This window comes from Entelurus aequoreus, linkage group LG09, assembly GCF_033978785.1.
Source record: "Entelurus aequoreus isolate RoL-2023_Sb linkage group LG09, RoL_Eaeq_v1.1, whole genome shotgun sequence".
NCBI lineage: Eukaryota > Metazoa > Chordata > Actinopteri > Syngnathiformes > Syngnathidae > Entelurus > Entelurus aequoreus.
Window position 1 is genome coordinate 55498769 of NC_084739.1, and position 23467 is coordinate 55522235.

The 23467-nt window shown below is 37.6% G+C and overlaps 2 protein-coding genes across 5 annotated transcripts; both read right to left on the reverse strand.

Annotated features, from left to right (window-relative positions):
• Nucleotides 1–4135: 4135 nt before the first annotated feature.
• On the reverse strand, nt 4136–18274 carry LOC133657524 (centrosomal protein of 68 kDa-like). 4 transcript variants are annotated; one of them, XM_062058964.1, is made up of 8 exons: nt 18050–18274; nt 15606–15892; nt 12422–13570; nt 10263–10437; nt 10012–10181; nt 7524–7637; nt 6200–6287; nt 4136–6055 (listed from the first exon to the last, which is right to left on the reverse strand). In XM_062058964.1, the coding sequence occupies exons 2-8, from the start codon at nt 15879–15881 to the stop codon at nt 5829–5831; spliced, it is 2199 nt and encodes a 732-aa protein (XP_061914948.1). In that variant the 5' UTR covers nt 15882–15892; nt 18050–18274; the 3' UTR covers nt 4136–5828. The 4 variants fall into 4 exon arrangements, with proteins under 4 accessions (XP_061914948.1, XP_061914947.1, XP_061914950.1 ...); XM_062058963.1 differs by having other exon boundaries at nt 4137–6055; nt 18045–18274; XM_062058966.1 differs by having other exon boundaries at nt 5870–6135; nt 6239–6287; nt 18045–18274.
• Nucleotides 18275–18925: 651 nt separating this feature from the next.
• On the reverse strand, nt 18926–22568 carry sdhaf4 (succinate dehydrogenase complex assembly factor 4). Its single transcript, XM_062057754.1, has 3 exons — nt 22377–22568; nt 22121–22237; nt 18926–19450 (listed from the first exon to the last, which is right to left on the reverse strand). The coding sequence occupies exons 1-3, from the start codon at nt 22453–22455 to the stop codon at nt 19341–19343; spliced, it is 306 nt and encodes a 101-aa protein (XP_061913738.1). The 5' UTR covers nt 22456–22568; the 3' UTR covers nt 18926–19340.
• Nucleotides 22569–23467: the final 899 nt, after the last annotated feature.

Consider the following 23467-nt stretch of genomic DNA (forward strand, 5'->3'; position numbering starts at 1 on the left):
CCGTGAGGTGAGTGACGTCAGTGAGTGTGTGGGCGATAGAAGAGAGGGAGCGGTAGCGTGAGTGCCGGCGGGGACTAGTTTGTTTTGTATTATTTTGTAGTTTATTGTCAAAATATACACTCCCATTGTCCACTTAAAGGCCTACTGAAACCCACTACTACCGACCACGCAGTCTGATAGTTTATATATCAATGATGAAATCTTAACATTATAACACATGCCAATACGGCCGGGTTAACTTATAAAGTGACATTTTAACTTTGCCGCTAAACTTCCGGTTCGAAACGCCTCTGAGGATGACGTATGCGCGTGACGTAGACCGGCGAACACGGGTATGCCTTCCACATTGAAGCCAATACGAAAAAGCTCTGTTTTCATTTCATAATTCCACAGTATTCTGGACATCTGTGTTCGTGAATCTGTTGCAATCATGTTCATTGCATTATGGAGAAGGAAGCTGAGCAAGCAAAGAAGAAAGTTGTCGGTGCGAAATGGACGTATTTTTCGAACGTAGTCAGCAACAACAGTACACAGCCGGCGCTTCTTTGTTTACATTCCCGGAAGATGCAGTCAAGATGGAAGAACTTGGATAACAGAGACTCTAACCAGGAGGACTTTTGACTGAGGACTTTTGACTTCGATACACAGACGCCTGTAGAGAACTGGGACAACACAGACTCTTACCAGGATTACTTTGATTTGGATGACAAAGACGCAGACGTGCTACCGTGAGTATGCAGCTTTGGCTTCTAAACATTTGATCGCTTGACCGTATATGCGCAACTTTTTTTTGCGTATGTACGTAACTTTTTAAAAATATATAAGCTTTATGAACCTTGGGTTAGGTGAACGGTCTTTTGGGCTGAGTGATTGTGTGTGTTGATCAGGTGTTTGAATTGTATTGGCGTGTTCTATGGAGCTAGGAGCTAGCAGAGGAGCTAGGAGCTAGCGTAACAAACACGCAGGTGTTTTTATGCAGGATTAATTTGTGGCATATTAAATATAAGCCTGGTTGTGTTGTGGCTAATAGAGTATATATATGTCTTGTGTTTATTTACTGTTGTAGTCATTCCCAGCTGAATATCAGGTCACCCCCGGCTCTCACAGCATCTTCCCTATCTGAATAGCTTCAACTCCCCACTAGTCCTTCACTTGCACTTTACTCATCCACAAATCTTTCATCCTCGCTCAAATTAATGGGGAAATTGTCGCTTTCTCGGTCCGAATCTCTCTCACTTCATGCGGCCATCATTGTAAACAATAGGGAACTTTGCGTATATGTTCAACTGACTACGTCACGCTACTTCCGGTAGGGGCAAGCCTTTTTTTTATCAGATACCAAAAGTTGCAATCTTTATCGTCGTTGTTCTATACTAAATCCTTTCAGCAAAAATATGGCAATATCGCGAAATGATCAAGTATGACACATAGAATAGATCTGCTATCCCCGTTTAAATAAAAAAAAATCATTTCAGTAGGCCTTTAACTTAGTTACTTCACACCACAGCAGGATATCCCTTTTTAGCATTTAGAAAGTCCCCTTCAAGTTAGCAGGTTAAACCAACATTCATATTTAACTCGTTTTAAACGTGTTACTTGGTGTTGAGTTAACCACGCTGCACCTTGGACACGGATTGCTTCTGGAATGTCCGTGCATGCGGCTTCTTTCCTTCGAAAATTGAGAGCGATGACGTCACTCATCAAAGAGCTGCTCGTTAACGGCTCCGCTGCTGCGACAGGCTCCCTCTCCGTCTCTCCTTCTCTTCAGCGCGATGTAGGCTGAGTTCTGACTGTTACTCCCTCCGAGGTCTTAATCAAGGCTCAAGTTGTTCATTTTTCTCAAACAGACATTTATTTTCAGCCACGCCTTCTTCTCGTAACAACGATGCCAAATAATGCCGAAATAATGCCAAAACGCATTGATTTCACATACATATAAGAAAGAAACATATCTCATTGGCCTCACAAACTCTGAGGGAATAAAGTTTCTTTTCAAGCCGAGACTCCATTAACGTCTTTCATCAAAAGCTTGCTGTCTCATGCTGCTTCTCTTTTTCCGTCACATATTAATTGTCCCCCCAACAATGTGACCAAACCGGAAACAAAAAATATGTTCCTCTCCAATTTACATGGGTTTTGTAACAAAAATAAAGTTAACATATACTTGCATGCAATTACCAAAGGAAATACATTTTTAATCACATTTTATGTAAATATGAACTTATATTTATACATTGTATTTATTTATTCTAACCAACTATGAAATTATATAACATATATACAATGTGCTTCTGTCAGCAGCTACACTGTGGTTATATTATTTTCATAAAATACAACCAATAGTATGTTAATGTTTGTTTTTGCAAATGTGTTTATTCGGTAAAGGAATGAGTTAAATGTTTAAAATTGTTTAAACTATTAAAATGACTGGTTAATAGTGCTATTATGAATTGCAATGTCAGCACTATTTTTTTCCCTGCAATTTCACATGCACTTGTTTTAATAAATAAATACAGCGTTTTAAAAGCATACACAATCTGTGTAAAAATATTAGTCTGTGGTTAAAAGGACTTGAAAGGACTCGAAACTCAAAATGCAGGACTTGGGACTTGACTTGAGACTTTCTAGTCTTGACTTTGGACTTGACTCGGGACTTGCCTGTCTTGACTCGGGACTTGACTCGAGACTTGAGGGCAAAGACTTGAGACTTACTTGTGACTTGCAAAGCAATGACTTGGTCCCACCTCTGCCACAAACTAAGCATTAATCCGTGAAATACAAAGTTGGACTTACTCGTGCATCACTAAGTAACGTATTTGATTGACATAATGAGTGCCATGCTGCTGTGATCGTGGCACTAATAAGAAAAAGGGTACGTTTGTTTGCAGTTGATTTCCTGCTACAAATATTAGTCTCAACTACAATTCAAGTCTGCAGTTGTTTTTATGGTGTGAAGTTCTTATTTTGTGTCATTATTTAGCTATAAATGTCCCTGTTGTTCAGCAATGTTTGCTAGCGATGTTAAGATGAAGTATATGCTGTTGAGCCTACAAGAGATTTAGTCATGTAGTTTATTAATTAATATTTTCTTGATGCTAACAAATATCACCAAAGACGATATAATGTTCTGCACAAAAACAACAACTAAGCTTTTAGTTTCTGTTATGAAAATCGAGAAAGAAAATACGGTGTATTCGACCAACGATAAAATAATTATTACTAGGATTTAACATGATGTTAGTTTATTTGCACAACCAGGTCTTCGTAGTTATATTTGGGCATAGCACCCACAAAAGAACATAAACTAATGCAATCTATTTTCCTTTTCTTTTGTTTAGGTCTGCTCTCAAACACTACTAACTAGTCGAGAATGAACTTGATTGCACCACAGAAAGTTTATCAAAAAAACCAAATGTGCAAACAAACATTTTACAAAGTGATCCCTGCAGACACAAGCATGGTCAGATTGTATTCCATAAGATGATGAAAGTGATATTTTTAAGAGCCACTTTTGTTTTCCGCCTGACTTTATTACCTCTATGAACCACTTCTTTCTGGACTCTATGAAAGCTATTTCCTATATCTCTATTTGAACGACACCCAGAACAGCAATAAGGCATTTTTTGATCAACCTCTATACTCACTTGTTTTAATGCTACGCTCGAGCTGCTTGACCATCGTGTGAATTAAGCCAGCATTAGGCTCTCTAGCCTTCACGGCGAACCTTCACTTCCCATATGTTTCTCCTTTCTGTGTTGCAGGAAACCTATTCAACTGCTTGACACATTTTTTGTTAGTGGCTCATCTGCATGCTGCACAACAGGGCATATTTACATGGCAAACACTCTTCAATTAAAATAAATGTATAATGAGGAAATTCAGTGTCGCTTAGCTGCGGGTTCAAACTGGTATGTAACATGGCGCCCTGCAGTCACATGAGTGCCTTTTGACCAATCAATCAAGGGGATCGCTTGAAACCGGAATGTCCATACTCTCGCTATATGTGACTCTGAGCAGGTGCAGAGTGAAGATGTGGCCATATAAACAACAGGCGCCATGACTTCTCCCAAGGACTTGTGTGTTTCTGACAAAAAAAAACTAAATAATATGTCTATATTTAGTTGGAAACATACTCCAGCTCATAAACTTACAATAAAACTTGCTTTTATTTCTTCAAAGTATAATTTTGCAAACATATTTGATGCACTCTGCTGCTACATCACTGTAGTGTTTTTGGTGACCAGCAGGCTATTAAACACACAGGCCATGGCGCAATTTTTTTTTTAAAATACACAGAATGACCATAAAAATAAATTATTGCCCTCATTTTGCCAAAATCTTCATTAGCTTTGGACCAACAATCACGGAGAAATTGTGTGTGAAATATGTCAACCGTGGTTACTGCCTCCAATGTATTTCTAATCACTGTAAGTATAATTCATTATGTATTATTCTAACTGATCTTTCTTTTTTGTAAGATGCTCAGTGATTAAGTGTACTTTTGTAGTTATTTCCCCATATTTCTGCACAATAACTCAGATATGGTTACACTGGCAAGCAGAAGAGAATATGGAGCAATTTTTGGTCCATCGTTATCTGTTTGAAATGATGACTTGAATATAATAATATTGTTAATTATTCACTCATTTTACCTGCAATGTACATTGACTAGGGTGGCTATGTCACTGCCATTTATAAACTACACTACAGTGTGTTGGATCAATGTTAATGTGTATATAAATACATTTACATTTGTGGAAAAATCACGGGGAATATAAAAATATATATCAATTAATTAATAAAAAGTCCAATCAACTAAAAATATCACAAACCCCCTACGATACCTCTGCGGACCCCCTGTTAAATTTCTCTGCTTATACAAGTGCCGGAAATCATTGCATTGTCAAAAAAAAATCATCATTTTGGGTCAACAATTTTATTTTTTTATTTGTAGGAAATCCTGCCAGTTCGTGCCCTTTTTCTCTGAAAATAGGCCTTTTTTTGGTAGAAAACATTTTATTCACCACAGGTCGGTAATGTATAAATACGTGATGATAAGGTATTAAAGGAACAGCATAATAACACAGAATATTTGTACGTTGCAACGTGACATAGGTGCAAGATGGTGGCGCCTTGAGTGGCTATGTTCAGCTTTGTTAAAATCCTCAAAACTTTTAACAAGGTAACAACAAGTTAATGAATTATTGTAAATGTAAGGCAAGCAGTGGGAATTACAGTATGTTAACGCAACATTAAAGATAAGCGAGCAGAACGACCTCGTGGCTTTAGAAAAGATAGTGGCGGAGCCACAACAGATGGAAGCGCGGTTGTATTGCTAGCTTGACGACCAGGCTTAAGGCTAAATATTTAGCTTGTCACCTTCCTTTTTCACAAGTAAACAATAACAACAACAAAAAAAGGAGTATTGGAGTATATAAAGTTTTGAAATTGTAACAAATATTTATATGGATTTACTGTTTATCCGTGACAGTATTTTGTTCATACAAACATTTTTGTGTGCCTCATAATCGACAAATTTCAGGCAACATTACAAAATGAATAAGGATCTTGAAAAATGTCAAGTAAAAGTATCAATGCTGGTATCAGCAACACTGGCTCGTTTTACACAAATCAGAGTTCTTGCCCTCAGGTGAGACAGATAAGCTACTCGATAGTGCTTCAAATCTGATATTTTAGCACGAGATTTGCGCACCACATCAGGAGGTAGTCTAAATCCGTTTGGAATCTGATCTTTTCAAATGTGACTGCAAACTTTGCAATCACATTTGAAAAGATAGTTTGCCACTTTTACACCATCTTTGTTCGAGCTACTTAATTTGTGTGTGCAGGAAAAGACACAAAATTATCTTCTTCCTCATTCTACAGTTATTTTCCATCATCTGCCTACTTCCTCTACACAGACTCAGTGCTTCTTTTTTGTTGACTTTGTATGTTTTGAAAAAGTAGGGGGAATCCCTGAAGAGCGCCATGTATCGTTCCGTTGGTCCCGCTAGGCTGTATCGCTGCGTTGAGTCAGATCGTCCTTGTTGGATCGCTTGGAGGGTAAAAAAAGTTCAATTTGGTCCTTCAAGGCTCCAAAATGCTTCTGGATTAACATCAAGGTGTTTCCTAACACTGAAGAACACAAGGTGTGACTCGATGATGAACATGTCACAATGATCAGGAGGAAGAGGCTTACCTGGACAGGTGGCCTCCATGGAGCTGAGGAGCTGCTCACCTGTGTGCAGAACACGAGATATCAGCGGCTGATGAACGCTCACCTCTTGCTGAAATGATAACAAAACCATCACATTAGACATGATAGCTGATCATGTAAATGATAACTGATATTAAACAAGATAACTGATTTTAGACAACTGCTAATGTAAATAACTGATATTGATAATGTATATAATAACTGATCTTGAACATCCATCCATCCATCCATTTTCTACCGCTTGTCTCTTTCGGGGTTACGGGGGGTGCTGGAGCCTATCTTGATATTGATATTAGACATTATAACTGATAGCGTGAATGATAACTAATATTTGACAAGATAACTGATAATGTAAACGATAACTTCAGACATGATAACTGATATTAACCATAATATCTGATAGTTGACATTATAACTGTTATTTGACATGATAACTGATATTCGATATAATGGATATTTGACATAACTGATATTAGAAATGACACTTGATATTAGACATGATAACAGATAAGGGTGTTAAAAAAAAATTATTTTCGCATAAATCCCAATTCTTATTTATAACAATTCTTAATTAATTAAAAAACATTTTAAATCGATTTTAAAAAATATATACAGTATATGTATGTGTATATATATATATATATATATATATATATATATATATATATATATATATATATATATATATATATATATATATATATATATATATATATATATATATATATATATATATATATATTTTTTTTTTTAAATCTGTCCTGTCCAGCCTCTTAGGCAAATCCTCGTGTTGATGTAGATGCCTATATCTGATTTACTTTACAAAACGGATTTACGTTCCAAAAGAGAAGTGTTGGATATTTGACTTTATTAAATGTTTGGGTAAAATAATAGTGTAATACAAAATGTATCAGAGCTGTTTATCTATTTTATGAAGGAATGTAGCTAATCATAGAACTGGCACTCAATGTTATTAAAAAGTATGGATTTTGAATCAAATCGTTTTTAATCGAATCATTACCCCCCCAAAATCGAATCGTATCGTGCAGTGCCCAAAGATTCACAGCCCTAATAACTGATTTATGACATGACAACTATAATAATATTTGAGATGATAACTGATATTGGACATGATAACTGATATTAGAAAGTATAACTGATACAGTATTATACATGATAACTGATGTTTGGCATGACATCTATGATAATATTTGAAATAACTGATATTTGACATGATAACTGATATTGGAAATGATAACTGGTATTTGACATGATAACTATAATAATATTGAGCATGATACTGTACCTGGTATTCAGAAAGTAACCTCTTCACGTCGTCAGTGGGTGCAGCCAACACGTCCATCTTATCAGAAAGCATGTAGAGCCAGCAGATATGCTGCTCTAAGAGCGAGGAGAAGATCTAAAAAACACACAGTTTCATCGCGGGCACCTTACAATACAGCGAGAATATGTTTATGTCGACACCTCAAGGAAAAATTTGTGAAAAATAGTCTCACCTCTTCAGAAGATATACTGTACAGTAATAACAGGGTGGATCAAATGTGAAGGCTGTACTCACTTTTCTGAAATACTGTATGGTCGGAGTAGGCAGAGTGATACCAAGGCTAATAAAAGCATTGGCTTGATACTAGTGCACTGGAAAAAATGCCCCTCTTAAAAAGAGTTTAAAAAAATAATCCAAGGTATTTTTGCTTGTAAAGAGCAAAAAAATCTTCCAATGGAACAAGTCAAAATTGTCCTGGTAGGATTTCTTGAAATGAGACATTTAAAGCTTTAAAAACGTGAAAGTGATCTTGAAATTAAAGGTTAAAACTCAATATTAGCTATACTAGTTGTACGAAATGTTGTGTCTCAAAACAAACTTGGGATGCTCAAAAGTTGTATTTCTTCCTCAGAAAATCTACTGCCGAAAAATAAGTTCTTATGTCTCACAAAAAATACTATTCAGGGGATTATGACTTTTTTTAAAGTTTGTTTGGACATTTCGTCTAGAAATTAGAAATATATGTGTGTGATATACTTATGGTTATGGTATTCATTTATTTCGAGCATGCATACAATGTGGTACATCACATATTAACAATTTCACTGAAAAGGAGTAGGAAGAAGCAAATATTATTTTTGTTTGCCAGAAATCACTTAACACATTTGTTCACTTCCTGTACTCAATCTGTATCCCAAACAACCGAATACAGTAAGTATATTAAAAAAGTAATATTCATACAAAGCTGATCTACTAAGCTTGTTTGCAGAGGATTACGTATCTTACTGTAAATTAGCAAAATATCAAGCGCAACCCATTTATCCGTTTGTTTTCATGTATATGCAGAATATACAGTTTGGTGATTATCAGAACACAATACTCGGAGGAAGAGATGCAAATATAATAATTTAGCAGTCGCATTTTGATTTATCAAGACTAAAACTGTTTTGCGGCCACTATTTTTAGCACATCTAAAAAGTATATGAAAACCGGCAGTTACGCAACTTAGTTGGTTTAACTTAGTTAAAAGTATCTTGTTCCTGTATTCACCAGGCTTTTGATAGATTGATTGATTGATTGAGACTTTTATCAGTAGGTTGCACAGTGAAGTACATATTCCGTACAATTGACCACTAAATGGTAACACCCAAATAAGTTTTTCAACTTGTTTAAGTCGGGGTCCACTTAAATTGATTCATGATACAGATATATACTATCAGATATATACTATCATCATAATACAGTCATCACACAAGATAATCACATTGAACTATTTACATTATTTACAATCAGGGGTGTGGAGGGGGGGGGGTAGGATATGGACAGCAAGTAGTGGACATAGAGAGAGAGAGAGAGAGAGAGAGAGAGAGAGAGAGAGAGAGAGAGAGAGAGAGAGAGATCAGAAGGCATAAGAAAAAGTATCTGCATTTGATTGTTTACATTTGATTATTAGCAATCCGGGGAGGGTGTTAGTTTAGGGTTGTAGCTGCCTGGAGGTGAACTTTTATTGCGGTTTTGAAGGAGGATAGAGATGCCCTTTCTTTTATACCTGTTGGGAGCGCATTCCACATTGTTGTGGCATAGAAAGAGAATGAGTTAAGACCTTTGTTTGTTCGGAATCTGGGTTTAACGTGGTTAGTGGAGCTCCCCCTGGTGTTGTGGTTATGGCGGTCATTTACGTTAAGGAAGTAGTTTGACATGTACTTCGGTATCAGGGAGGTGTAGCGGATTTTATAGACTAGGCTCAGTGCAAGTTGTTTTACTCTGTCCTCCACCCTGAGCCAGCCCACTTTGGAGAAGTGGGTAGGAGTGAGGTGGGATCTGGGGTGGAGGTCTAGAAGTAATCTGACTAGCTTGTTCTGGGATGTTTGGAGTTTAGATTTGATGGTTATGGAGGTGCTAGGGTACCAGGAGGTGCATGCGTAATCGAAAAAGGGTTGAACGAGAGTTCCCGCCAGAATCCTCATGGTGCTTTTGTTGACCAGAGAGGAGATTCTGTAGAGAAATCTCGTTCGTTGGTTAACCTTTTTGATTACCTTGGTTGCCATTTTATCACAGGAAAGATTAGCCTCTAGAATGGAACCTAGGTAGGTGACCTCATCTTTCCTGGTGATAACAATGTCACCCACTTTTATAGTGAAGTCATTGACTTTCTTAAGGTTGATGTGGGACCCAAACAGGATGGATTCTGTTTTACCCAAGTGTATGGATAGCTTTAAGGCTGGGGAAAAAAACCTACTTGATACAAACAGTCCCCTGACCCAAACCTCCCAAACGTGTCTATACTTACATAGATCTGTTGTATTAAAGAAGGATTATGGTCCTGTTCCACCAGCATGGTCCTCTGGGTGTCACTCAGAGTGAGACCACACAGTTGCTCTACCAAGTTTTCCACATCCTGGATACTGCCGTGGGTCAGTCCTCCTCCATCAGACTCTATCCACGGCCTGGAACTTCTCACTGCCATACAGTCACTGTTGTTAGCTGACAGCAGTAATGCTAAACTAGGTAGCATAATCAACACTTTTGTTCTGTGAGTACCTGATTCAGCCACACTCCTTTCATCTACGTTCACATTCTTATTGCTTTCTTCTACCTCTTTGACCGAATTCTTCACAGGTAGCGTTAATGTGTTGAAGATGGAAGCTGTGTCTGACTGCAAAGACCCCCAGCTGGCTGTGACAGGAAGACCAAGCCTGGCTGTCAAGTCCTTTACCTTCAAAAGGCAACAGTTACCGTATAAGGATAATTCGAAAATATGGAAATCATAAATATAGAGTGGGGTATACAAGTATTTAATCCCAATACAAAACGTGGTTTAGTTCTTGATGTGGAAAGACTTGTTGGCAGGCGCAGAAGTCAGATGTGTGAAACAAGGTGTGCTTTGTTTTCCTTACACTAAAGGACTAAACCACCAACTGCAGTATGTCTACTGGGCTGCTTGGTTGAGTTTCTTTTTACATTGTACAAAAAACAAAGCGAACCAAAGTGCGTCACACAAAACCGCATGAGAATGCTTTCTTACATAAATGGTCTCAAGCAGGCGGAGTATACAAACAAAAAGATTTGCTCGATGGCTACTGAAGTACTAAAAAGGGGTGTCCTGAGACGATATTGCTATCAGACCAATATCAGCAAAAAACAAGTATTGGAATATATCTGCATGCATCCAAACGTCCGATATAAGCTCCGATACAAGCAGTCTTGCAGCGTGTCTATTTGTGCAAAGCTGGACGGCCAGGTAACATCGAAATGTCCTCCAATAAACTCACACGGTTGGTCTTTCCTTGTATTTTAGTCAAATCCTTTACAAAAGGTATAAACGGTAGGCTATAGGCTACTAGAAGCTAACAGCTACACAACAGGTAAGCACACAATAACACACGAATTAGACATATACGTGATAAGTGTCCTTAATTGAACAATATTGCAGTCTAAACAGCACATTTGTCAATATAAACAAGTATCAAATAAATATACTGTAGTTACATATTGCTTACACAAATAAAGTCTGCAAATCAGAAGCGTATTAGAAAGCATCCAGAAACAAACGTGTCCGCATCATTCAATTTACTACGTCGTAGGTTTAACTTAAATTACTGTGGCCACTGGTTATTGTAGCAAAAAAAACCAATTACCACTCCACTTCAACTTAAAGACAGTGTACGTCCATTGCAGATGTTTAATAAGTAATACAGTAATTGACTAACTATAGAGCACACCTAAATCTAAGCTGCACCCACTTAATTTGTTGTGCATTTAAATTTGTACATATTAAGTTAAAGTTAAAGTACCAATGATTGTCACACACACACTAGGTGTGGTGAAATGTGTCCTCTGCATTTGACCCATCCCCTTGTTCACCCCCTGGGAGGTGAGGGGAGCAGTGGGCAGCAGCAGTGCCGCGCCCGGGAATCATTTTTGGTGATTTAACCCCCAATTCCAACCCTTAATGATGAGTGCCAAGCAGGGAGGTAATGGGTCCCATTTTTATAGTCTTTGGTGTGACTCGGCCGGGGTTTGAACTCACAACCTACCGATCTCAGGACACTCTAACCACTAGGCCACTGAGTAGGTATAGTGTATAAGCTGTGAATACATCTATACACCACAGGTGTACACATGGAAACACAAAATATTTACGCACGCACTTGTGTTTATTCACAAATTTAACAAAAGACAGTGCCTGTAACACGGCATATGATATAGCATACCAGATAAGTCATCTCAGCTCGTGAACCCAGAAAAAAAATCTATAAATTAGCTGCATAATTGTATAACCTGCAGGGTCAAAGTGTGGGAAAACATTGGAGACTTGTAGTCCGGAAATTATGTCAGGTTTTCCATACCTACCACTGTTCTGTTTGAGTAATTTAAATACAGGGAGAAGGCTTAGTGTACTGACTAGTGAGTTACTCTGTACTGCTGGTATGTTATGTCAATCAACTCATCAAGTCCGCTTATGTAAACGGGAGTCCACCTGTCCGAGGGACGTCAACCAAAACATGTTCCACTGTAGTTGCTTAAAACACAGTAAAAGTCGCTGGAGTAAAGGCACCTAATTCACACACTGCTTAAGAAGCGAAAGAATTGTGCCAAAAGGTAAATCACCTGGTTTGGTGTCTTTCAAAACTTCTGACAACAGAAACAGAAAATTCATATCAAACTGGAGTGCTTGGTGAAACTGAGCCTTTACTGACCTGTCTGGAGAGGAACTGCGGCTCCTGTAGCTGATCTGGCAGACACCAGAACTCATTGTCTAAGTCCCCACTAACACATTTGGACTGAGGAAGAACACTTGTTGTACGCATTAAAGCATTGGTGGATGAGGGTTGTGAATATTGAAGCTGACCTCCATCCTGGTGACAATTCACTAAGTCTTTGCTCGTACCAAAGTCCAAACAGTCCCCACCAACACATTTGGACTGAGGAAGAACCCTTGTTGTACGGATTAAAGCACTGGTGTATGAGGGTTGTGAATATTGAAGCTGACCTCCATCCTGGTGATAATTCACTAAGTCTTTGCTCGCACCAAAGTCCAAACTGTCCAAAGACACCCCAGCAGATTGCGTATATGAGTGCAGATCTGAGGAACCGATTTTCTGATCACCACTCAGCGTCTTCCACATTTTTGTTTGTATGTTGCTGCTTGGGCTTAAATTCAATCCAGACAGGCTGGTAAAGCTACAACAGTTGTCCAGTTCAATTCCAGAATCCTGCAAGTTCAGGTCTGTTTGTTGGAGAGAACCTCTGTGGCGGTCAAAGTTATCCCACTCACTGTCCACCTGTCCAGGCCTGAGAGGGTAGGTGTAGTCGAGGAGGGCTTGGTACTCCCTGTTTGGATCCCAGTCTGCAGTCTGCCTATTTGAGATTGGGTGCACAGATTTAGGGATAGCACAGTCCCAATAGTTTGCTTCATATAAGGACATATCTTGTCTACTTGACCACACTTCTGAAGAAGGTCTTTTGAGCTCTGTTTGGCCTCTGTTGGAGTAAGACATAGAGCGTGGTGTGTAGGTGGGGTTGTGACCAGTAGACGCCATTTGCGGCATTAGAGGACGCTGCATTTTCTGGAACTCAAGGAAGGAGCTGGAGAAGCTGCACTTAGTTGGTCTTCTTCTAGGGAAAATAGGTGGAGAAGAGGAAGGTTCTTCGTGTTCAGTGCAGCCTCTGAGCTCTGAGATAGCCAGCGGTGAGCCGTGCGTTGCTTTCAAAGTTGAATAAACGGAGGTATTGCTGGGACAGAAGCTGTAGTTCACTGGGTCCTCTCCTGACATAGTCTGGTAATTTGTGTTGGTGGAATGCTGATCTTCATCCATTTTCTTGTAACCTAAACATGCATATTTCTCCTAGGGCAAAATAAAATACAGAGAAAATTACATTTCAGGTATGAAGCCCAATTTAATAACTTCCGGTCACAGAGAATGTCAAGTAGTGAGCTTAGAAATAAAAAACTAGGGCTGTACAGAATCCTTATGGTTTGGCATGTACCTTGGAATTAAGGTCACATTACGGTTAATTATCGGTACAGTAAGGGTACAAAATGCAAACCACGAAACTACTTAGCCAGCAATACAACATTTTAATGAATTTAATGTTTAATGATGAGTACACAGTTATTTACTATCCTGGGCCACTAGGGCCACATCTAGGGTGGAATGCAACATATACAAGAGAGAAAAACAACTTTTGGACAAATTGCTCTCTCTTACAGAGACAGAAACTTTTGGAATACTTTGCCAACCACTATTAGAGATTTGAACAGTTTTGCTACATTTAAATTTCACCTAAAGGAGTTGCTAATGTCCAAACAAGGGGGCAATTATGATCCCAACGAAGTGTAACATACAACTTAAGACGATATACTGTATATAAGCCAATAAAGGTCATTTAAAATCAGACACGTTAGCACTTTACTTCACTTATTGTAATTAATGATGTAATAATCAATTGTGCGTTGTATTAAAAATGCCATGTACTATACAGTTTGCAAATGTTTATACTTTTTTACGCAATCTTAATTCTTTACAATATTTTACAGTTATTTACCATGTTTATTGGCTATTTGTAATCATTTGTTGCACTTTATCGTGACTATGTGCAATTCCCTATTGCACTTTAATTTCCAACTGAGCTAAAGACCCTATTCTTCCATGTGCTTAAGTGAAAAAAAAATTCTGACTGCAAAGCATTCTCCACTGGGGTCATATTTTATGTTTTCTACATTTAAACACTTCCTTGTGAGCTACATAACATGTAATGTTGTTTTTTTGGTCAAAATTTTGCGTAGATTATGTTTTACAGACTATCTTTCAGCCGCTTTCTGATCGTCGCTTCAGATTGCGCCGTTTTGTGGGCGGTCCTATTTATGTGCCTCCACTTCAACTGAGTCTTCTCCCCATCAAGTCTTCTCCCCACCAGCCATAATGGAATTTTAGCGCTTCCATATCGAGTCTACTGACTGATTTAAGTTCGACCTATACGCTACTTTGTATTAGAAAACTTCTGTATGTATATACTTTTGTAGTTCGGTGTAGTAATATACAGCTTTTATAGCAAGCTTCGTTAATAGTATGTCCCTTGAGAGGATGTGCTTTTGCATTTAGTCGCCTGGTAATGGCTGAAATAACATTTGATTTTGTTTAAATGATTCCCGTTTGAAAATTACATTTTTAGACACGTTTTATCAACCTGTTTTTCCTGTAAGCAAGTTAAGGCTGGACTTGGCAGCCTTTGTTTGTTATTCTTATACCTTTAATTTGGGATATAAGAAACTATAATATTATAATATATACGTCCTGGGTATGACGTTAAACTACATCCAGGCATGAGATGGGAGGTTGTGTGTGGGGTTAGTGAGTCCCAACTAACGTCTATAAAATGCACACAAAGAACCGTTTGCACCTTCTCTTGTGACTGGCGGGCGGTCAGCGCCATAAAGCTGAGCGGGTCCCTGGGTAATTGGGGCGCGGACAACCAACAGGACAGACTAAGTTCAACAGCCCAGTAAGGCAATTAGTCTAGGAGAAGGATCTCTGATATAAAATACCCCTTCCAACCCGCACCAAGCCAGCGTGGAAGGTGTAGGCTAATAACCAGCATGAAGAGTACGCCAAGAGAGATCGTTCACTATGGCAGAAACATGCTGAGGCTTTCGTCCAGCAGTGGACTGACAACGGCTGCTGATGATGATGATGATGATGATGATAATATTATATGGGTTGTATTGGTAATTCTTAAGATCCCTAAAAAGAAAGAATGTACCTGCACAAATGTACTGTACAGTGGAATACCGACAGAGTATTCTTTTTCCTTTGAAAATATGTTTGATCTTTATTTTTAAGAAATTAAGAAACTTAAAAACAACAAAGACAGAATACTTGCCTTCTGTGTGTGCTTGTTTTGAAGAGTCTTCTTTAAAATGGATGGTTGTTCGATGGAGAACAGAGGCTTTCTGATCACATAACACCTGTCATTCAGACACCTGGAAGTCGGCGCCTTTGTAACATTTCTACGTGTCAGCACTTTCTCCCATTGTTTGGCTTTCTCATCCCTTGTATTGGCTTCTGTTGTTCGGTTCAGGGTTTTCCCTGGTTTATTTTCTGCAGCATGCATCTTCCACGGGCTACATCCATCTGGGTTTATCGGACAGAATGGCATCTAGGAGGGTCCTGAAATGGCATGAATACAAAAGAAAGAGATGCTATAATTTAAAAAAAGGGATGCTTTTTTTCTGTTTACTCAAAGTAACATTTTTAATTAAAAATAGACCAAGAACACCAATGGCTAGTTTAAGTTACCATTAGTGATTTAAAATAACATATTTGTTTTACTAATGTCTATATTTTTCACAATGACAAGTAGGGATGTGTCAGTCTATAGGCCTATATAGGCCAATTTTGGTTAAAAAGTATGTGATCACCTTTGTCGATTAATGCCGAGAACTGCTGATCCTCTCTGGCTGACACTGTGTTTATTTTTGTACCTTCGGATGACAAGCGGCTAGCGGCGAATTATGTGTCTCCATACACAATATAGCAATGAAATGATAACTAAGTGATACATTCCAAAATAAAAATACAATTTACAACAAATTGTCATAATTAGTGCAGAAATACACAGCATAGAGAACATGCAAAATGTGAAGTGAAGTGAATTATATATATATGGCGCTTTTCTCTAGTGACTCAAAGCGCTTTACATACATAGTGAAATATAACTAATAATTGAAGTAATATAAAAAATATTACTTAAATGTTGTAATGTTGATGCTCATAATTCCGGGAGTTTGTGAATGCAACTTTGTGTAGTGAATGCAACTTTGTGTAGTGTAGTGTTGTTGTTGTTGTTGTTGTTGTTGTGGCTACTAGCTATCCTAGCATTGCAGTTCTAGCGATGTTATGAAAGCTGCGGTTGGCATGTTGAGGTCAACAATAAAGTTAAAAAAGATTGTCTCTATGAGCTTCTGTCGGGACACTACATTACTTATAAATTATATTAATGTACGGTATGACCGTAAAGAACATGTTTTAGGTTGCTGAGTCTGCATTCATTTATCAAGGAAATGAGGCAAAGAAAACTTTCTTTGTTTTTTGGTTTGGAAACTACTGTTAATTTTGGCGTATGTAACTGAGTTTCAGTGTAAGAAGTGGTACCTGGTTTGATGTTGCTAAGTATGCGTCCTGCGTCCCTGACACATAATATCTGAAAGGACGCTGTCAACTCACTCTCCTTGCATCCCAGTGACGCGCCACAGTTTCTCCATCAATAACAATACATTGTCTATCTGTGTTGGCCCTGTGATGAGGTGGCGACTTGTCCAGGGTGTACCCCGCCTTCCGCCCAAATGCAGCTGAGATAAGCTCCAGCACCCCCCGCAAACCCAAAAGGGACAAGTGGTAGAAAATGGATGGATGGATGAGTTTAACATCACAGTAACTAGAGTTGTAGGTATGCAAACATTCGTTGACGATGTTGACAAAAATAATTTATAAACATTGTCGCTGAAAGATTCATTTGACGATAATAGTTGGTGACATCCTCGCTCATGTTTTTCCGGACTGAAACGAAGAGGCACATGACTGTGCGACCACTGCTGAGCAACAGGAAGAGAAAAACACAGCGAGTAAAACCAAACATGAATATCTGGCTCGGTTTGCAAAGTAATTATGTTTTGTTGTAATTGGTGCGATTTTGACTCTTCTTTGTTTACATAAAGAATTATAATTTATTTTCATCAGCACTTTGCCTGTTCTTGCTTTTAAAGGGAAACTGCACTTTTTTTGGAATGTTGCCTATTGTTCACAATCATCCTAAAAGACATGATGACAGATTTTTTTTAAAATTGCATTCTAAATATTAAATAAAATCATCATCAAAAATTGGGGACTCGTTGAATTTTCCCAGGGACCCACTCAAATCACTACCGGGGACTCTACATTGAAAATCCAGCCACATCCCTATACCTGTGCAACGATTAGTAAGAAGGGTGGCTGTGTAACTATAGCAACAAGCAGTAACAATAGCTACCTGTGTAACCATGGCAACAAGCAGTAACGTGTGCTACCCGGGTAACCATAGCAGTATCTCTATGTCAATCATTATTCATGAGAAGACATTACATGTGATGTGGCATGGCAGACCAGACTAACTAACTAACATAAAACTATAACCACAACATGTAAATCAACGACAATTCTAAAAATCTCCACAAATGATGAATACAACATTTACATTAAGTAGTTTGTATCGTTGTGGTGAAATGAAACGTACAAGATACTCTCCACAAGAAACAATGCAGTTTAGTTTGACGTCACTACTCACCAGACCTTTTCTTCTGTACGTCCACGGAAGTACGTCGCGACGCCGGAAGTTGAGTCCAAAAGATAAGGAGTGAAAAGTAAGATGAATGAAGCACTCTTGGCTGAAGGGAGTCCCTTTCGCCAGTTGTCAATGTGTTTTGGCTTGAAACCTACATTTTTTGCAACGAGGCCTCGCCATTGTTGTTCAGCCCCCTTGCTTCGGGCGTGCTGCGTTTACGTGTTGTCCTAAATTTACACGAACCTCTTCTTTTCTATAGCGACATTCATCGAATACGATTGTAAATACATAAATTATCAACCGTCCATTCATTTTATGGACAAATTGTCCTCTTAAATGTCGTTTACAGCCGTTGGATGTAGGCCAAATATAGTTTGTAGACTTCGCCGGTCACAAATGCTGAAAAATACAAATATTTCAGTCGGCGCTTGAAGCTTACGCAGCATACAAGTGGTGCTTTACTTCCCTCTAGCGTTAATTTCTGGCAAGTGCACATTTTTTAAAATCATAAATAACGAATCAATTTTGAATCACGGTCTCGAAAGTATTTGCACTATTATAGAATATGTACTGTCCGTTTAGGCCATTACTAGCAAATACTATTATAAATTATGTAACTGTTTAGATACAGTGCAGGGCTGTCCAAAGTAAAAAAGCAAAAAAGCGTAATCGAACAATAACACGTTGAAATGTTGAACTAAGGACACTAATAATAATGTTAACTATTACAGACCTACAGGCAGTTTATTTCATTAAATATACACACAATACATATACCTCAGTTTCATTTCATTTATAAAAACATATATATCAATTTAAGAATATGATTAATACACTTAAATTAGATAATACAAATGTGTTCTAACAGAAATTTAAAAAAAGAAAAAATAGGTGTTTATATTTATTGACATTTTGTTTTTTTATACGATACAATTTTTGTTTCCCCCAAGTTGACCATATAAAAACATATCTGACAGTGTCAATCTGAAGTGGGGATCATTATTTCAATCAAGACACACTTTCTCTAACAATAGTTATAATTTGACTATCTTTCAAGCAACCTTTATCGATCAATTTTATGAAACAGATTTTAATGAATAAACAATGGAATAATAACTCAAACAGGCCAGGATGTCATCTTTTTTTTATAGTTTGTCTTAACATTCAAACATGTGGACAGGTTTACAAAGATGAGTTTTCAGCACAACCATCTTACTCACCTGAAGCACAACTTAACATCAGGGGATAATTAAATATTTATATATTAAATATATTTCAGATGCATCATGCATTAGTCAACTAGAAGTCCACACAGCGGCCCTTTCTCTCCCAGTCTCCATAACGAGTGGGCTCTGGACCCCGGGGACCTCCTTTTTCCTTTGTCACAGGGTTCACATCATCTTGGAATCCTGGGGGTGACAGTGGCAAATTAGACTTTCCTTCAGAATTGTATCTACTTTCAGAGTTTACAAACTTACAAACAAAAGATGATAAAATAACACAAAAAATAAAGAAAGAAGTTAAATACAGGGTGCGACTCCGAAAAGAACAAGCACTAGAAATGGATGGATGGGTGTCCACAAAGTGTGGACATATAAGATACACGTATATAACACACTATGCAGAAAAGGTTTAATTACTTTATCAATCAAGAAATACTTTTTTTTTATATTAATTCAATTATAATTTCAAAATGAATTAGAAGAGAATAAGACTATATATATTGTCACATGTACAACGTATGTACAGCAAAATTGTGTCTCTGTATTCAACCCATCCTCTCTTTAGGAGCAGTGGCAGCCATCGTGTAGCACCCGGCAACCGAATCTGGTTCGTCGTGGTTTAGCTTCTCAGTCAGTCAAGCTTCCCTATGTGGGCAACCCACAGGGCAATGTGGGTGTAGTGCCCTGCCTAAGGACACAACAGGAGTGACTGGGATGGAGGAAATAGGATTCAAACTGGGAACTTTCTCATTACTGGACAACCCACTCTGACCCCAGATCTATTTACAATTAGATGAGGATAAAACATTTTAACAAATAATGAAAATATTAAATATGGGGTTTCCTTAAAGTCTGGACATGTAATAGCCACATATAATATGCATTACACAAAAATAGGTTTAGTTTAAAAATGAATCAAGCAAAAAAACATGTTTTAAATAAATAAATAAAATAATTTATTACACAATTGTTGTAACAATCATAAAACATATATATATATATATATATATATAATATATATATATATATATATATATATATATATATATATATATATATATATATATATATATATATATATATATATATATACACACATATATATATATATATACACATACATATATATATATATATATATATATATACACATACATATATATATATATATATATATATATATATACACATACATATATATATATATATATATATATATATATATATATACACATACATACATATATATATATATATATATATATATATATAAAAAACAAAGAAATCAAATACAAGGTCACCCTAAAATTGTATATACAATTTACATTTAATACGTTATACTTAAAAAATAAATAAATACATATTTAAAAAGAAATACACCGTAAATTCAATGATTAATTTAAAATTAATTGTAATATTTTCAACAATAAATACAAATTCTACTGTATGACGATACTATAAAGAAAACATGAATTAAGGTTATGTCAAGCAGAATAAATGTTTTACCTATTTTCCCTAAAATATGCATTGAATGATTAAAGGGGTTATATCATGATTTCTTTCTAAGTTTAAACACTTCCTTGTTGTCTACATAAGATGTAATGGTGGGGCTTTGGTCATTGTTTTTTGTTTTAAAGGCCATCTTCAAGCCGCTTTCTGACTCTTCAGAATGTGCCATTTTGCATTCTTATTTATATGCCATAGCCCTCTCAAGTCAAGCCCCCTTTGACTGCGTCTCCGCCCCGTCAGCCATGTTGTAGTTTTTTGTGCATCCATGAGTCTACTGACAGTTAAAAGTTAGAACTATACGTTACTTTTCATTAGAAATAGCAACAGCGGAGGATTTTCGCATGCAGTTGTGCATTTACGAGTTAGTCTGCCACACAACAAAAAGTTAAAGAAAAAGAAGGAACTTATTGACTGCAACTGAAAAAAAATGGCCAACTCCCGCAAAGCTGTAATCGCCGATGTAACAAAGCCAAAATATGTCACTTAAGTCTCAAATTCCTGCAGCTGTGATAGGCTTCAGCACTCCCGCGACCCCGTAAAGGACACGCGGTAGAAAATGGATGGATGGAGTATCAAATTCCAACCAGCTCATTTTGAAGTTTGGAAGAGGCAACTTTTTTTTTTATAAACTTATGGGGATCCCAAATGTATAAACACTGGATGGGTAAGAAAGGTTGGTTTTAAAAAATAGGATAAGGTGTACCCCACCTTCCGCCCGAATGCAGATGCGATAGGTTCCAGCACCCCCCGCAATCCCAAAGGTAGAAAATGGATGGATGGTTTTGATTGATTGATTGAAACTTTTATTAGTAGATTGCACAGTACAGTACAAATTCCATACAATTGACCACTAAATGGTAACACCCGAATAAGTTTTTCAACTTGTTGGGGTCCACGTTAATCAATTCATGGTACAAATATATACTATCAGCATAATACAGTCATCACACAAGTTAATCATCAGATCAGTATATACATTGAATTATTTACATTATTTACAATCCGGGGGGTGGGTTGTGGAGGGGGTTGGGGGGGGAGGGTGCATAAATGTGTTTTATCAGATTATCTCGATTAGAAAAATAATGGACAGCTGCAGTCCTGTAAATATTTTTTATTATATATTAAATATTTTTTTCTGGATAATATGTTGTTATTATTGTGTCATAAAAGCATGTATAATAATATTATTTTATTATAATCTTAAATGCAATACCTTAATGAATAAAATCAAATGTTTAGCACAGCAAATATAACTACTAAACAAAATACGATGTCAGGAATGCATTCACGGATCCAAAACACGTATGGGAGTTTTTTTTCTCACCAACTAAGTAAAACAGTTCTTACTTTCCAGAACATCCTTGGTCTTCTCTTCTTCGTTGTTATCCAATCGCCCTTGGGGAGTTTTAGCTTTCTTTAGGGGTTCTCTGTCTTTTGCTAACCCACTGCCAGCCCGGAACCGCCCTGAACAGAACCCCAAATAAGGCAATCAATCAACAGTCAATCGTCATTGCAGACTTTCACAGTGTAGTCTGTAGGACTTAAGCAAAACGTCCAAATTATGTAAGGTTATCTTGTTAACTAAAACAGTAAAACAACCAACCTGTTAAGGCTGGTTCGTAGACTGGACTCTTCGAAAGTAAATGTTTGCAGCTGAAAACACAGAACGACAAGCGAGACATTTGATGTTAGGTTAAAAAAGTAACAATTCTCCTCCAAGCTAAGACAGTTCTTCGAGCTGTCAAGAACCCCTACTGCGCATGCGTACATCGGCCGCCATCTTAGAAACATGTAAGGTACGCTGTCAGGGACAAAATGTGTGCGGTTACCGAGATAAATTGGAAACCGAGTCATATATGTCTGATTTACACGCAATGCAACTCTATTATTTGATACATTTCATACAATATCGGATATGTATTATCTTTACGTACCTTTATCGATAACATGTGTGTTGTCTTCGGAAGTCTCAGTGCTGTGGATATTACTTGACCAGTATAACACACAATGATTGTCAACATATGGGTGAGGGCCGACATCCGGGCAACTGAGCTACATACGGGTTCTTCGAGCCATAGCAACGAGACTGGCGTTGAAAACAAACCGTTGCCATTACTCTTTAACCTGTCGACCTACGCTGGTTAAACCCGTCATTCTGCCTCCAAAATGCTGAAAAACTGTTGTTTTTGGTTGTGCTAACCACAACTGGAAACAGGGAAAACAAAAAGGTTGTATTTTGTTCTGCCAAAGCGTGATAAAAGCCCACAGAGACGAGACAAATGGCTCGCAGCTTTACACTGGGAAAACGAGGACGGTTCTCACCGGAGTCCCCCAAAGTCCCGGGTCGTGTGTTCGGATCACTTCGTTTCTGGTAAATATAAGGAACAAAAATCCACCTTCTTAACCACAACTTGGCTATACCGTCCGTGCTAATGTTGTACTTGTTGAATTTTTACCTTATAACGTTCGACAGCTGAAGTTGTTGTTGTACAAAAATAACATGCGGTATATACTATATAGTCTATAGCCTAGCTAGCTATTTTCGAAAACCGGACAACGAGAGGATACCAAAGGCAGCGTTAAGATGGACACCACCGGGAAAACGTAAGCCAGGGCGGCCAAAGAACACCTGGCGAAAAACAGTTGTACTTAAACAATACATGTAGCCCTCAAATCTCTCAATATTTTATACAC